Genomic DNA, 17,684 nt, shown 5'->3' with positions numbered 1-17,684 from the left:
TTTAGTGTAAATGAGAAGTAAAGCTTTGGCTTTGTGGTCCTAAGGTTTTGAAGTTACTATTTCCATAGCACAACTGAGCTGAGGCTGCCTGATAGATATTGCTTTTTAAAGCACATGGAAGGACAGCTTAGTGGATGCTGGACGTGAGGACAAAGGAAGAGTTAAGGGGGCTGGGAGAAGGACTGATTCTCATGGCCAAGGATCCACCTGTCTTGACACTTCAGTGTGGTTGAGAAGGGTAAGTATGTTTGCAGTTTCTTCTGTCTTTCTCTTTCCTTTAGACCAAAGAAGTCTCACACCTCACAGGGCTTTTCCCTGTCACTCAAACAGAATACTATGTTTGTTGTCTCTTCGAGATAGGTTGGTTTCCGATATTTGAAATGCTCTGCCCATTTCTTTATCCTTTTTTTTTGTATTGGGGTTGAACCCAGAGGCATTTAACCACGGCACTACATTCCCAGCCCCTTTTTAAATATTTTACTTAGAGACCAGACCTTGCAGAGTTGCTTAAGTTCTCACTAAATTGCTGAGCCTGTTTGAATTCATGATTGTTCTGCCTCAGCCTCCCGAGCCACTGGGATTACAGGTGTGTGTCATTGCTTGTGGCCATTTCCTTATCTTTTGAAGCTTTCTCTGTCAGTGTTCAGTCCAGTCTTCAGGGGCCTTAGGTCATTCACCCAAGATGCCTTTTCAAATTCTTACCAGGACCATGTAATTTCTTCTTCTGTAAACAAACAGGATTTACAACTCCTTGAGAAGAGTTATTGGGAGATACATTATTCTTTTGTTTAGTTACTAGTCTATAGAGGATTGCAAAAACTGTTTTCCTGACATATAGATTTCCAGTAACACCTAAGCTGGTATTGAGTGTCTTTGGTCAATGTCACGGACAGAAACCAAGTGTTTTGTTCCCATCCAGTGTCCTTACTGGTAGCCAGCATCACCACCACTCATGACCTCTTTGAGCGCCTTGTGGAAAATGTTTAGGAGGAAGGATAACCTGTTCAACTTCTAGATCATCTCCCAATAATGATATTGTATCATTTCATTCTTTCTATGAGTGAATTCTGTCCCTTAATTTCCTTAAGCCTCTCTTCATATCTCTGTTCCTCAGGCTGTAGATGAAAGGGTTCAGCATAGGAGTCACTACTGTGTACATGACAGTGGGTACTTGGTCCTCTACTGAGTACATGGACAAGGGCCTAAAATAGACATAGATGACACTCCCATAGAACAGGGCCACTACGGTGAGGTGGGAGCCACAGGTAGAGAAAGCTTTCCACTTGCCGGCTGCAGAGGGGATTCTGAGCACAGTCACAATGATTCTCAGGTAGGAGAAGAGGATTCACAAGAAAGGGGTCACAATGACAGCCAGGGTCTCAGTCATGACCACTATCTGGCTGAAGGATGTATCAGAGCAGGACAGCTTTAGCACAGGCTGGGTGTCACAGAAAAAGTGCTTAATGACATGGGAGGCACAGAAAGAGAGGCGAGACATGAGTAGCACCCGGAAGAGGGCGTGCAGGTGGGAGATGGTGCAAGAACCTAGCAGCATGAGGAGGCAGTGACGTGGGCGCATGGCCACATCATAGTGCAGGGGTTGCAGATGGCCACCAGCCGGTCGATGGCCATGGCGGCCAGCAGGTAGCTGTGAGTGTTCCCAAAGGCCATGAAGAAATACATCTGGACCAGGCAGCCTACATAGGAGATGCCCTTTGTCTCTGACAGCAAATTCACCAGCATCTTGGGCACAACGACTGTTGTGAAGCAGATGTCCATGAAGGACAAGTTGCTGAGAAAAAAGTACATGGGTGTGTGGAGCCTGGAGTCAGAGCGGATGGCCAGGATGATGAGCATGTTCCCCACGAGGGTGACCAGGTACATGCTGAGGAAGATGGCGAAGAGGGGCTTCTGCAGGTGCGGGTTGGAGGAGAGGCCCAGGAGGATGAAGCCCGAGGTGCTGCTGCTCTGGTTCTTTAACTCCATGTGTCTGGACAGGATTTGGAGGAGTCGTGGGACAGATGCGCAGGGCAACCTCTCAGGACTGCTTCTCCCCTGACCTCAGGCCTATAAACACAGCCCAGTGGCATTTGTTAGTCATTTAAAAATATGTTCATTTTATGGCATTCAAGACAAATAAGTAAAATTGATCAGGGATCAAATTCGAACACTCCGAGATTCTTACTATTTAGAAAATGATGGTTTCCATGTGTTTTTTGGAACATCTATTTGGGCTGATTTGTCTGAATTCTTGTCATTTCACTTTTAGAAGTTCTTTTTAGATTGTTTCTTGACCAATTCTTTATAGCTGCTGCTGCTTCTTCTTCTTCTTCCTTTTTAAGAGACAGAGACGCTGAGTCTTTCTGGTATCAGTTGGGGTTCCCAGGAATGAGGTCCTCTCATTCAGAGTCTTCTTTCCATGGGGCTGGAGGTGGTGCTACTATTGGGGATAGTATAGTAATAAACAGCAGAATTAATTAATGCTCTTTGATGCAGAATTTAGACGAGAATTTCTTTGACTTCAGACCAGAACTATATATATATGTAAACATCTGTGTTTGAATACTAGTATCTGGATATTTTATAAAATTTTGATTCAGAGAGGCCTACAAAATAGGAGCACTCCTATGAATAGCCTATGTTAATGAGTTCCTTAAATACAATATGTTTTTGATGACCAAACTATATGATGTCCTCATTCTAAGCATTCAAATATTATGAACTTTAGAATGTTAGAGTTCCATTCCCAACAATAGCATGGAAAAGATATAGCAAGGACAGCCCCATGTCTTGCATTAACCATATTGTTTCGATGGTGGATAAACAGTGAAAAAGAAAATGAAAGAAATAGAAGGTAGACCTCTTATAAAGGATGGAATTGCCATTCTTTTTAAGTGATAAGATTGTGTACTAAGGAAATCCAAGATAATCACCTGAAAACCTTTTAAAACCTATGAAGATTCCATCCAAGTGATTAGGTATAAGATAAACCTCACAACATTAATATTCTCCTGTATGAGAAAAGGTACTGGGAGAAATGTTTAAAAATGGGAAGAAAGGCTGAAGAATGTTGGGAATAAACCTGAAGGACAAATACAAACCACAACCCCCCAACAACAAATTTTAAAAAGCAAGAAAAAGAAAATAAAAAAAATAAAAGAAGTCAGGACTCTTCAAATAACACACAACAGAATACAAAATGATGGTCTGAAGAAAGGGAGATACAATATTCCTGAAAAATAAAATTCTATATGTACAGATGCCAGTTCAGTTAAAGCCTGTACATCTTTAATATGATCCTAATGGAATTTTAAATGAAATTGAGAAGGTTTGCCTAAAAGTCATTTAGGGGAGTAAAGACTAGGGACAGAGAAGGTAATTATAAAATGTTATAATAGTGATGGGAGGTTTCCTAATCCCAAACCAAAGCACAGAATAATTCCAAAGAATAAAATAATGGCACATACACATAAAAATCTAGAATGGACAAAAATTAATAACTTTGTACATATGTTGTATACATGTGTTTTGATCTATGTTGACCCTAATAAATAATAAAAGTTCACTAAATCACAATGAAGACAGTTTGGGTTGATAACAACCGGAACATTTCCAGAAAATAAACTTTCTATATATCCCAGGCACAGAAATAAAACCCAGACGAAGGAAAAATCTAGAAGTAAAAAATTAGGTACTTTGAAATAAATAGCTAAAATTAAAGAGGCATATTTCTGTGGTGTCAGGATGGGAAGAGCATTCCAAGCAAGAAGTGAAATGCAGAAGGAAGAATGATTCGAAAACTGTGAAAGAAACACCAAGAGATGATCAGCAAGGAGAAAACAGCAGCTAGAATATAAGTTCTTGACTCACAGAAAATATCTGCAACACAGTTATTACGAAGACGCATGGCAAGATGTTCATACTTGGTAATCAGAAAACACAGATTAGACTGAAACACAATTTTCACTTATCAGATTGGCAATAATTTCCTTTTCTAATACCCAAAAGTAAACAGATCTTCACATGCTGTGAATGAGAGGGCAAATAGGCATGGACCTTTGGTAATCTCTGTCAGGATTGAAGATCTACACATCTTTATCCAATAATTCTGCTTAAAGAAATCTGTCCTTTAGAAATAATCATTAATGTGTGTCACAAAGACAGGGACGTCCCGATCTTTATTATGTGTTGCTTATAATATCAAACCAACAGCTAATAATAATCCACAAATAACCTACATATGCACATATAGTTGAACTCATCAACAACTTTTAGTGTATTGTTTTACCAAATCTCGCCTGTGTCTAAAGGAATAAGATGGCTAATGTCAGCCAACATTTGCTAGCACAGAACGTGCCACACATTAAAGTAGGCATTTGCACGTCTTTTACCATATTTCCCCTCCAAATCCTAAGAAAGAGGTTACTATTATTTTCCTTATTTTACAGATAAAAAATCAGGGTTTAGTGGAGGTAAGTGACTTACCTGTTCTGGCAGTTAGTGTCAGAGCTGGGATTTGAGTTCAGGCCGTGGGTGACAGGGCTGGAGCCTTTCAATGCTAAGCTGTGTTACCACTGTTACTGTACCAAAGCAAGTGTGACAGAATGCACGTACTATACCCCCATTGTTGTAGTGAAGACATCTTTTTTATATGTTATGGTTGCTATGGTTATGTGTATGTTGTTGCCTTTTGAAGTGACCTTAGAGAGTTGGAGTGAGGAGTGACTTCCATATTTTATGTTTTATCTCCCCCTCTCTTCCCTTTCCTTCCTTTCTTTTCTTCTTACTCTCTTTCTTATCTAACTGAAAGAATAAGTGTAAAACTTATATTTTTATGTTATGTAACATGATATTTTGAACTGTGTATGCATTATGGAATGGCTAAATAGAGCTAATTAATATGTAGTATCTTACATACTATTTTTGTGGTGGGATTGTGTTGTTTGCATTTAAAAACTAATGGGAGGGGCTGGAGATGTGGCTCAAGCGGTAGCGCGCTCGCCTGGCATGCGTGGGGTGCTGGGTTCGATCTTCAGCACCACATAAAAAATAAAATAAAGACATTGTGTCCACTGAAAACTAAAAAGTAAATATTAAAAAATTCTCTCTCTCTCTCTTTTAAAAAAACAAACTAATGGGAGCATGAGTCTTTCTATGAATTTTATAATTTGAAGTTTCCCTATAATTTCACTTCCCACAGAATGAGGGTATTACACATATTTTGGAGTGTTTTTATTTTCTGCATAGATTTATATGCACACTATATACAGGATCAGGATCATATCATCCACAATGCTTTTTTTTTACACACAGACTATTACAATATGTGAGTAGGTGTGTGTATATATAGTATAAATTATATATATATATATTATATGTTATATATAATTTATATGCCTGTTAATGTATATATTCAACTTATAAAAAATCAAAAATTCTTTACATATTCATACATATACACATTTATACACACATACATTCACATATATACACACATATACACAAATAAATACACATATTCATATATAAATACGGATAGATTCTGGGAATTAGTGGGACACTTCATAATGGGCTTCCCTGGGGCAGTTGGGTTGAGGATAGGACCCAAAGTCAGGAGCATGTTCCTGGTTCCAGCTCTGCCATGAGCAATTTGCCTCCTCCCTAGTAGCCATGCCAGGAAGATTAAGATGAGCTCCCTGGCCTTTCCTAGCTGTGAAAACCTACACCCCAGGGCAAATGGCAATGAACATATGCTCCTGAGACTCCTTTTGTGAATACTTGTCTTCCTTCTGCCTTAACTAACCTTTGATATGAGTCTGATCAACTGAAGGTGCTTAGCAAGGGACTTTCTGCAGTCGATCTTGTGTCTTGCTCTGCTGAGCTGGCAGTGCCTCACCCAGATGCCTTTTGTATGGAAATGCCCACTTCATTGCAGCCCCTTCCTATGGATATTCTCAATTGTGGTGATATAAGAGCTGCTATTTAAACAGTGCTCACATGTGACAGGCACTTGTCTAGGGGCTTTGCATACAGTAAGCGATTTCATCTGTACAACACCCTAATGTACAGGTAACACAGTTGAGGTACAGAGAACTGAGTCACTGGACATAGCCAGAGGCTGGTGGAGTCCAGCTGGGGAGCATGTGCTCTTGACCCCTGCACCTTTCTCACTGTCCTGTTCCCTTGGTCCTCTGCTCAGCCAGTTCCCTGGAGGAGACCAGTCTGTGGGTCTTGGGCTGCAGGATGTGGGCTATACCCTTCAAGACAGGGGCCAGTGCTTATGACTGTGTCCTGCACAGAGCAGGTGCTTCACAGTCCTGCTGTTTGAGAAAGAGGACAAAATAGAGGGAGAGATGGTGTTTCCTGGGTTTTGAGATGGAGGAGAGAAGATAGGATCAGGGAGAGGTGGGAGAATCATATGAAGATGTCGGTCCCCCAGTCCAAGTTACGAAAGACCCTCAGTCTGTTACCTACCTGGGCATGAAGGGGAGATTCAGGGTCCAGAACAGGCTGTGGTTTGCAAGGTGTGTAAAGTCAGACTCCAAATCTCTGAAGAAGGAGGCCTTTTGAGGTGCTGATCTAACCTCAGAAGTGTGTTGATTTTTTCCTACCAACAGTGGGAATTGGTGATAGGAAGGGAGACCCAGGGGCCTATCCTGTCTGCATGCCAGAGCCCAGGGGGCAGGAGTGGGGATTGGGCTGTGGTCTTCCCAGGAGGGGAGAACATCACCTTGGGGAAGCTGGCTCCAGAGGTGAGCCTCTTACACCTGGGAAGGGAATTGGAACCATGGAGCAACAGGGGTGGAGGTGTGTTAGACACGTGTGTTCTCTATGTACATGTGTGTTTCTGTTTGTGCATACCTGTGTTTAGGCTTAGGTGTACCTACCTGGAAGGACAGGCAATGGCCCCTGATATCCCCAAGGGTTTCTGCATCCAAAATGTTTTGGGAAAAGGTTTGAAAGTGTAGGCCTGGGAGTCAGATTGAGGAGATTCCTGAGTCTTACAAGCTTGTAGCTTTGACGAATATTTAACCTTTGTGAGCCTCAATATTTCTTTTGTTTTCCATCTGCCTTTCCAAAACATTTTATTACCTCAGTTTCTCAGGGCAGATGGCTTATACTGGAATCCCAGTTCCCCCGATTTTGAATGGGTGGATTTTGGCAAGTTATTTAGCCTCACTTATGTATAGTGTCCTCATCTGTAAATGGCACCATAATCACAGTTTTAAATAGATTTAAAAAACAATTTTCCTTTTAAGAAGACTCTATTTTTTAGAGAAGTTTTACGTGCACAAAAAATTTATTACAAAATACAGAGTTCCCATCTGCTCCCTGCTCCTAGATCACCACTACCAACATCCCCACCACAGCTGGTACATTTGTTCCCACTGATGAACGTTTACTTAGACATCATTATCACCTAAGTTCATAGTTGCATTAGGATTCACTCTTGGTGTTGTACATTCTGTAGGTTTGGACAAATATAAGGACCTGTATCTGCCACCACACTACCACAAAGAATTGTTTTATTTTTCTAAAATTTCTATGTGCTTCATCTGTTCACCCCTGCCTGCCCCTAGCTTCTGCCTGCATAGTTTTGCCTTTTCCAAAGTGTAGTATAGTTAGACTCACACAGTATAAGTGGTTTTTAGATTGGCTTCTTTTGCCTAGTAATACACATTTAAGCTGTTCCCATATGTTTTTATGGCTTAATATTCTTCTTTATAGCACTAAACACGACTTCATTGTCTGCATGTTCAAAGTTTATTTATAAAGGGGGATATTGATTACTTCTATTTTATGTTTTCTCAATTATGAATAAAGCTGCTACAAATATCTATGTGCGGGTTTTTGTGTGGACATAAATTTTTAACACACTTGAATAAATAGCAAGGGGTACAATTGCTAGATTGTCTGGTAAGAGTATGTTAAGGTTTGGAAGACATTGTCAAATTCTCTTTCAAAACGATTGTGATGGGCTGCATTCCAACTAACAAAGAGAATTCCTGTTTTGAGTTCTCTCCAGCATTTGTTATTATTATTAATGTTCTGGATTTTGGCCATTCTAATAGCTGTGTAGTGGTATCTCAATGTTGTCTTAAGTTGCATTTACTTAATGACAAATGACATGGAACATTTTTTAAATGCTTACTCTCCATCAGTGTGTTTTCTTTGGTGAGGTATGTGTTTCAGCTTTTGCCAATTTTTCAATTCGGTTGTTTGTTTCTTACTATTAAAGCTAAAAATCTTCTATGGACATTTGGATAACAGTCATTTATCAGATATTCTACAATGCTATTCCTGTATGGTAAATTGAATTAAGACCCCTCAATGGGGCCCAAAGTGCAAACTGTATCATTCATGAAAGGACTCAATTTTCACTGGAACCAAGATAGTGTACCATCCAGCTTCCTCAGACCTCAGCATCTCTCTTTCATCCAGGATGCATCTCCCGATGTGACGCTTGACCGGATTAACCTTGGGAAAGACTCGTTCTCAGAGCAACCAGAGACTAGCAGTTCTGGGTTGTGGAAGAATGCAGAATCACTGAAACTAGAAGAGGGCTTGGGATAGTTCCTTTTTTGATTTTGAGGGCTGACTCTTCATCTCTCTGCTGAAATGATCTCCTCCAGGTCTCTACATTTCTCCCCACTTCTCTTTACCTCTCTGGTCCCCTCATATGCTCTGCTCCCACCTCCCACATGAAATGTGGTCTCAGATCATTCCTTCCTGTCAGGTGTACTGGTTTCCAATTTGTTGAGTGACTCTTCTTCCTGGGTTGTGTATATTCAAGGTAATTGATGACTTCAGTGAGTTCTGCACTGTTAGAATTTCAGTTAGACATTGTGGGAAGCACCAAGAACACTTTGGGAAGCACTGAAGATTTCCAGAAAATCATAGGTAAGGATGAGTTTGCAGTCAGTGTTTTACCATTTGAGTGAGAGAATGTGATGAAATGTTTGAGGAAGAAGGACCTAGAGAGAGTGTCAGTTTTGCATTACTATTGTTATTGACAGTAGCATAGTCAAAAGACTTTATGAAGCAACTAGTACACTGAGGTGTTTGAATGTTGTTCTAGATGTGTAGTCATCATGAATTCTGTTCATCAAACTCTCTGGCTCTTGATATTGCAGGTACATGGTGGGTCATGCCTTCTGGCTCGCAGTGTTTGGGTGGGGTCATGAGGTTATTTACGGACAATGAGTTCTAGTCAGAAGTCATGTGGGTCACTCTTGGGATAGAGTATTTATCTGGACATGTAAATTCTTCAGCAGCATTTCTCAGCTTCTGACAAAGGGAAGACTAATGTTTATAATGGTGGCTGACCCGTAGTCTTGTGTCCCTGAGTGTTTAAAATGAACAGCACCCTTACATTATTCTATGGTGACATTTAGTGTAAATGAGAAGTAAAGCTTTGGCTTTGTGGTCCTAAGGTTTTGAAGTTACTATTTCCATAGCACAACTGAGCTGAGGCTGCCTGATAGATATTGCTTTTTAAAGCACATGGAAGGACAGCTTAGTGGATGCTGGACGTGAGGACAAAGGAAGAGTTAAGGGGGCTGGGAGAAGGACTGATTCTCATGGCCAAGGATCCACCTGTCATGATATCTCAGTGTGAGTGAGAAGGGTAAATATGTTTGCAGTTTCTTCTGTCTTTCTCTTTCCTTTAAACCAAAGAAGTCTCACACCTCACAGGGCTTTTCCCTGTCACTCAAACAGAATACTATGTTTGTTGTCTCTGCGAGATAGGTTGGTTTCCGATATTTGAAATGCTCTGCCCACTTCTTTATCCTTTTTTTTTTTTTGTATTGGGGTTGAACCCAGAGGCATTTAACCACTGCACTACATTTCCAGTCCCTTTTTAAATATTTTACTTAGAGACCAGACCTTGCAGAGTTGCTTAAGTTCTCACTAAATTGCTGAGCCTGTCTTTGAATTCATGATCGTTCTGCCTCAGCCTCCCAAGCCACTGGGATTACAGGTGTGTGTCATTGCTTGTGGCCATTTCCTTATCTTTTGAAGCTTCCTCTGTCAGTGTTCGGTCCAGTTTTCAGGGGCCTTAGGTCATTCACCCAAGATGCCTTTTCAAATTCTTACCAGGTCCATGTAATCTCTTCTTCTGAAAACAAACAGGATTTACAACTCCTTGAGAAGAGTTATTGGGAGATACATTATTCCTTTGTTTAGTTACTAGTCTATAGAGGATTGCAAAAACTGTTTTCCTGACATATAGATTTCCAGTAACACCTATCTTGGTATTGAGTGTTTTTGGTCAATGTTATGGACAGAAACCAAGTGTTTTGTTCCCATCCAGTATCCTCACTGGTATCCAGCATCACCACCACTCATGACCTTGTGGAAAATGGTTAGGAGGAAAGATAACCTGATCATCTTTTAGGTCATCTTCCAATTGTGCTATTGTATCATTTCATTCTTTCTATGAGTGTATTCTCTCCCTTAATTTCCTTAAGCCTCTCTTCATATCTTTGTTCCTCAGGCTGTAGATGAAAGGGTTCAGCATAGGAGTCACTACTGTGTACATGACAGTGGCTACTTGGTCCTCCACTGAGTACATGGATACGGGCCTAAAATAGACATAGATGACACTCCCATAGAACAGGGCCACTACAGTGAGGTGGGAGCCACAGGTAGAGAAAGCTTTCCACTTGCCGGCTGCAGAGGGGATTCTGAGCACAGTCACAATGATTCGCAGATAAGAGAAGAGGATGCAAAGGCAGGGGGTTGAGATGACAGCCAGGGTCTCAACCATGATCACAGTCTGGCTGGAGGATGTATCAGAGCAGGACAGCTTTAGCACAGGCTGGGTGTCACAGAAAAAGTGCTTAATGACATGGGAGGCACAGAAAGAGAGGCGAGACATGAGTAGCACCCGGAAGAGGGAGTGCAGGTGGGAGATGGTGCAAGAACCCAGCAGCATGAGGAGGCAGCGACGTGGGCGCATGGCCACATCATAGAGGAAGGGGTTGCAGATGGCCACCAGCCGGTCGATAGCCATGGCAGCCAGCAGGTAGCTGTCAGTGTTCCCAAAGGCCATGAAGAAATACATCTGGACCAGGCAGCCTACATAGGAGATGCCCTTTGTCTCTGACAGCAAATTCGCCAGCATCTTGGGCACAACGACTGTTGTGAAGCAGATGTCCATGAAGGACAAGTTGCTGAGAAAAAAGTACATGGGTGTGTGGAGCCTGGAGTCAGAGCGGATGGCCAGGATGATGAGCATGTTCCCCACGAGGGTGACCAGGTACATGCTGAGGAAGATGGCGAAGAGGGGCTTCTGCAGGTGCGGGTTGGAGGAGAGGCCCAGGAGGATGAAGCCCGAGGTGCTGCTGCTCTGGTTCTTTAACTCCATGTCTCTGGACAGGATTTGGAGGAGTCGTGGGACAGATGCGCAGGGCAACCTCTCAGGACTGCTTCTCCCCTGACCTCAGGCCTATAAACACAGCCCAGTGCCAATTTTTAGTCATTTAAAAATATGTTCATTTTATGGAATTCAAGACAAATAAGTAAAATTGATCAGGGATCAAATCTGAACACTCCAAGATTCTTACTAAATTTGAAAATGATGGTTTTCCATGTGTTTTTTGGAACATCTATGTGGGGTGATTTGTTTGAATTCTTGTCATTTCCCTTTTAAAAGTTCTTTTTAGATTGTTTCTTAACCAATTCTCCTCCTTCTCCTCCTCCTCCTCCTCCTCCTTTAGAGACAGAGATGCTGAGTCTGTCTAGTATCAGTTGGGGTTCCCAGGAACGAGGTCCTCTCATTCAGAGTCTTCTTTCCATAGTCCTGGAGATGGTGCTGCTAGTGGGGATAGTATAGTAATGAGCAGAAGAATTAATGCTTTTTGATACAGAATTCAGATGAGAACCTCTTTGACTTCAGACCACAACTTGCTTAATATATATTTAAACATTTGTGTTTGAATAATAGTATCTGGATATTTTATAAAATTTTGTTTCAGAGAGGCCCTCAGCACTCCTAGGAGTAGCCTATGTTAATAAGTTCCGAAGATACAGTATTTTTTTTGATGACCAAACTATATGATGTCCTCAATCTAAGTATTCAAATAGTATAGGATTATGAACTTTAGAATGTTAGAGTTCCACTCCCAACAATAGCATGGAAAAGATATAGCAAGGACAGCCCCATGTCTTGTATTAACCATATTGTTTCGATGGTGGCTAAACAGTGAAAAAGAAAATGAAAGAAATAGAAGGTAGACCTCCTATAAAGGATGGATTTGCTATTCTTTTTAAGTGATAAGATTGTGTACTAAGGAAATCCAATTAAGCACCTGAAAACCTTTTAAAACCTATGAAGATTCCATCCAAGTGATTAGGTATAAGATAAACCTCACAACATTAATATTCTCCTGTATGAGAAAAAGTACTGGGAGAAATGTTTAAAAATGGGAAGAAAGGCTGAAGAATGTTGGGAATAAACCTGAAGGACAAAAACCAAACTAAAAAAAATCCCACACCCCCGAAAACAAATTTTAAAAAGAAAAAGAAAATTAAAAAAACAAAAAACAAAAAAGAAGCCAGGACTCTTTGAATAACACATAACAGAATACAAAGATGGTCTGAAGAAAGGGAGATACAATATTCCTGAAAAATAAAATTCTATATGCACAAATGCCAATTCTTCTCAAATCAGTTAAGCTTGTACATTTTTAATATGATCCAAATGGAATTTTAAATGAAATTGAGAAGGTTTTCCTAAAAGTCCTTTAGGGGAGTAAAGACAAGGGACAGAGAATGTAATTATAAAATGTTATATAATGATGGGAGGTTTCCTAATCCCAAACCAAAGCACAGAATAATTCCAAAGAATAAAATAATGGCACATACACATAAAAATCTAGAATGGACAAAAATTAATAACTTTGTACATATGTTGTATACATGTGTTTTGATCTATGTTGACCCTAATAAATAATAAAAGTTCACTAAATCACAATGAAGACAGTTTGGGTTGATAACAACCGGAACATTTCCAGAAAATAAACTTTCTATATATCCCAGGCACAGAAATAAAACCCAGACGAAGGAAAAATCTAGAAGTAAAAAATTAGGTACTTTGAAATAAATAGCTAAAATTAAAGAGGCATATTTCTGTGGTGTCAGGATGGGAAGAGCATTCCAAGCAAGAAGTGAAATGCAGAAGGAAGAATGACTCGAAAACTGAAAGAAACACCAAGAGATGATCAGCAAGGAGAAAACAGCAGCTAGAATATAAGCTCTTGACTCACAGAAAATATCTGCAACACAGTTATTACGAAGACGCATGGCAAGATGTTCATACTTGGTAATCAGAAAATACAGATCAGACTGAAACACAATTTTCACTTATCAGATTGGCAATAATTTCCTTTTCTAATACCCAAAAGTAAACAGATCTTCACATGCTGTGAATGAGAGGGCAAATTGGCATGGACCTTTGGTAATCTCTGTCAGGACTGAAAATCTACACATCTTTATCCAATAATTCTGCTTAAAGAAATCTGTCCTTTAGAAATAGTCATTAATGTGTGTCACAAAGACAGGGACGTCCCGATCTTTATTATGTGTTGCTTATAATATCAAACCAACAGCTAATAATAATCCACAAATAACTTACATATGCACATATAGTTGAATTCATCAACAACTTTTAGTGTATTGTTTTACCAAATCTCGCCTGTGTCTAAAGGAATAAGATGGCTAATGTCAGCCAACATTTGTTAGCACAGAACATGCCACACATTAAAGTAGGCTTTCGCACGTCTTTTACCATATTTCCCCTCCAAATCCTAAGAAATAGGTTACTATTATTTTCCTTATTTTATAGATAAAAAATCAGGGTTTAGTGGAGGTAAGTGACTTACCTGTTCTGGCTGTTAGTTGCGGAGCTGGGATTTGAGTTCAGGCAGTGGGTGATAGAGCTGGAGCCTTTCAATGCTAAGCTGTGTTACCACTGTTACTGTACCAAAGCAAGTGTGACAGAATGCATGTACTATACCCCCATTGTTGTAGTGAAGACATCTTTTTATATGTTATGGTTGCTATGGTTATGTGTATGTTGTTGCCTTTTGAAGTGACCTTAGAGAGTTGGAGTGAGGAGTGACTTCCATATGGACTTTTATGTTTTATCTCCCCCTCTCTTCCCTTTCCTTCCTTTCTTTTCTTCTTACTCTCTTTCTTATCTAACTGAAAGAATAAGTGTAAAACTTTTATATTTTTATGTTATGTAACATGATATTTTGAATTGTGTATGCATTATGGAATGACTAAATAGAGCTAATTAATATGTAGTATCTTACATACTTTTTGTGGTGGGATTGTGTTGTTTGCATTTAAAAACTAATGGGAGCATGAGTCTTTTTATGAATTTTATAATTTGAAGTTTCCCTATAATTTCACTTCCCACAGAATGAGGGTATTATACATATTTTGAAGTGTTTTTATTTTCTGCATAGATTTATATGCACACTATATACAGGATTGGGATCATATCATCCACAATGCTTTTTTGACACACAGACTATTACAGTATGTGAGTATGTGTGTGTGTGTATAGTATAAGTATATATGTGTTATATGTTATATATAATTTATATGCCTGTTAATGTATATATACAACTTTTAAAAAATCACGAATTCTTTACATATTTATATATATACACATTTATACACACATACATTCACATATATACACATATACACAAATATATACACATATTCATATATAAATATGGTTAGATTCTGGCAATTAGTGGGACACTTCATAACGGGCTTCCCTGGGGCAGTTGGATTGAGGATAGGACCCAACGTCAGGAGCATGTTCCTGCTTCCAGCTCGACCATGAGCAATTTGCCTCCTCCCTAGTAGCCATGCCAGGAAGATTAAGATGAGCTCCCTGGCCTTTCCTAGCTGTGAAAACCTACACTCAGGGGTAAATGGCAATGAACATATGCTCCTGAGACTCCTTTTGTGAATACTTGTCTTCCTTCTGCCTTAACTTACCTTTGGTATGAGTCCCATCAATTGAAGGTGCTTAACAAGGGACTTTCTGCAGTCGATCTTGTGTCTTGCTCTGCTGAGCTGACAGTGCCTCACCCAGATGCCTTTTGTATGGAAATGCCCACTTCATTGCAGCCCCTTCCCATGGATATTCTCAATGGTGGTGAAATAAGAGCTGCTAATTAAACAGCGCTCACATGTGACAGGCACTCTCTAAGGGCTTTAAGCGATTTCATCTGTACAACACCCTAATGTACAGGTAACACAGTTGAGGTACAGAGAACTGAGTGACTGGACCAAGGGCACAGCCAGAGGCTAATGGAGTCCAGCTGGGGAGCATGTGCTCTTGACCCCTGTACCTTTCTTTCTCACTGTTCTGTTCCCTTGGTCCTCTGCTCAGCCAGTTCCCTGGAGGAGACTAGTCTGTGGGTCTTGGGTTGCAGAATGTGGGCTGTGCCCTTCAAGGCAGGGGCCAGTGCCCATGACTGTGTCCTGCACAGAGCAGATGCTTCACAGTCCTGCTGTTTGTTCAAAGGAGAAAGAGGACAAAATAGAGGGAGAGATGGTGTTTCCTGGGTTTTGAGATGGAGGAGAGAAGAAGATAAGATAAGTAAGAGGTGGAGAATCATATGAAAATGTTGGTCCCCCAGATCAAGTTATGAAAGACCCTCAGTCTGATACTTACCTGGGCGTGAAGGGGAGATTCAGGGTCCCGAACAGGCTGTGGTTTGCAAGGTGTATAAGATCAGACTCTGAATCTCTGAAGAAGGAGACCTTTTGAGGTGCTGTTCTAGCCTCAGAAGTGTGTTGAGTTTTTCCGACCAACAGCGGGAATTGGTGATAGGAAGGGAGACCCAGGGGCCTGTCCTGTCTGCATGTCAGAGCCCAGGGGGGCGGGGGTGGGAATTGGGCTGTGGTCTTCCCAGGAGGGGAGAACATCACCTTGGGGAAGCTGGCTCCAGAGGTGAGCCTCTTACACCTGGGAAGGGAATTGGAACCATGGAGCAACAAGGGTGTAGGTGTGTTTATGCATACGTTTCTGCTCTATGTACATGTGTGTTACAAACCTACATATACTCTTTGTGCATGTATGTACTATTGTGTGTGTTTGTGTTTAGGCACAGAGTGTTTAGAGCAGAGGAGATGGTTCTGACATCCTTGAGGTTCTGTGTCTATATTTATGACACCATCTAGGTGCAGGTGTCGTGCTGTGGGGAAGTGGGTAGGTATTAGCTCTGGAGTCAGTCTGCCTGGATTCCTGTCCTGCCTGTGTGTCTTAGAAGTACAATTTTGCAGTACTTTAACTTTTTGAGGTTTAATTTGTTTTTGGTTGCATTTCTTTCTTTCCTTCTTTCTTTTTTTAAGATAGACACAATACCTTTATTTTTATTTATTTAGTTTTTTTTTTTTTTAATGTGGTGATGGGGATTGAACCCAGTGCCTCATGCATGCTAGGCAGGTGCTCTACCTCTGAGCCACAACCCCATCCCTGGTTGCATTTCTTAAACATTTTGTTTCTTCATTTATATAAGTCAGACTGCTTATGTTTTAATCCCAGTTTTCCCTATTATTAAATATATGACTTTAGGCAAATTATTAGCTTTACTTATGCACATTGTCCTCACTCATAAATGGCACAGCAATAACAACTCTCAGTGTTTTTCCTGCTTTTAAATAGACTTTGTGTTTTAGAACACTTTTATGGACATAGCAAAATTGACTCTAAAATATAGAGTTTCCATAAAACCTTGCTCCCAAACATGCACAGCCTCCCCCACTATTAACATCGCCTACTATAGTGGCACATTTGTTACAAATTATAAACTGACATTGATGTATCATTATCACAGACATGTATTAGGGTTCACTCTTGGTGTTATGTAGTCTATAAGTCTGGGTGAATATGTAATGACTATCTATTACCATTGTATCATACAGAATAGTTTTTCTAAAAATCCTGTTATCCACCTGTCTCTCCCTTTCTTTTTTCTAATTTGCTTTTTTTTATATATTCATGACAGTGGAGTGTATTTTGACATATTAAACGTTCATTTATTTTAATTAGGATCCCATTCTTGTGGGTGTACAAGATGTGGAGTTTCACTAGTCATGTATTTATGTATGAACATAAGAAAATTATGTCTGATTCATTCTACTGTCTTTCCTATTCTCATACCCCCCTTCTTTCTTTTCATTCCCCTTTGTCTAATCCAATGAATGGTCTATTCCTCCTCCCCTTATTGTGTGTTAGCATCTGCATATCAGAGAGAATATTCAGCCTTTGTTTTTGGGGGGATTGGTTTATTTTACTTAGCATGATAATCTCTAGTTCCATTCATTTATCTACAAGTGCCATAATTTCATTCTTCTTTATGGCTGAGTAATATTCCCTATGTGTATACTTATCACATTTTCTTTATCCATTCATCTGTTGAAAGATACTTAGCTTGGTTACATAGCTTGGCTATTACGAATTGACCTTTTATAAACATTGATGTGGCCGTGTCACTGTAGTATGCTGATTTGGGTTATATATCAAAGATTGGGATAACTGGGTCAAATGGTGGTTCCACTCCAAGTTTTCTGAGGAATCTCTATATTGCTTTCCAGAGTCATTGCACCAGTTTGCAGTCCCACTAGCAATATGAGTGTACATCCCCCCT

The 17,684-nt window shown here is 40.2% G+C and overlaps 1 protein-coding gene and 1 pseudogene across 1 annotated transcript; both read right to left on the bottom strand.

Moving 5' to 3' along the window:
• Positions 1–1,054: 1,054 nt before the first annotated feature.
• LOC124097495 (olfactory receptor 1L6-like) lies at positions 1,055–2,078 on the bottom strand (annotated as a pseudogene).
• Positions 2,079–10,438: 8,360 nt separating this feature from the next.
• LOC124097490 (olfactory receptor 1L4-like) lies at positions 10,439–11,463 on the bottom strand. Its single transcript, XM_046452017.1, has one exon. The coding sequence runs from the start codon at positions 11,369–11,371 to the stop codon at positions 10,439–10,441; it is 933 nt and encodes a 310-aa protein (XP_046307973.1). The 5' UTR covers positions 11,372–11,463.
• Between the last annotated feature and the right edge of the window lie 6,221 nt (positions 11,464–17,684).

The sequence above is a fragment of the Marmota monax genome, unplaced genomic scaffold (assembly GCF_021218885.2).
Source record: "Marmota monax isolate L192 unplaced genomic scaffold, Marmota_monax_Labrador192_F-V1.1 WCK01_AAM20220418_F8-fsc00020, whole genome shotgun sequence".
Classification (NCBI taxonomy): domain Eukaryota; kingdom Metazoa; phylum Chordata; class Mammalia; order Rodentia; family Sciuridae; genus Marmota; species Marmota monax.
This window is presented reverse-complemented; position numbering and strand designations above follow the sequence as displayed.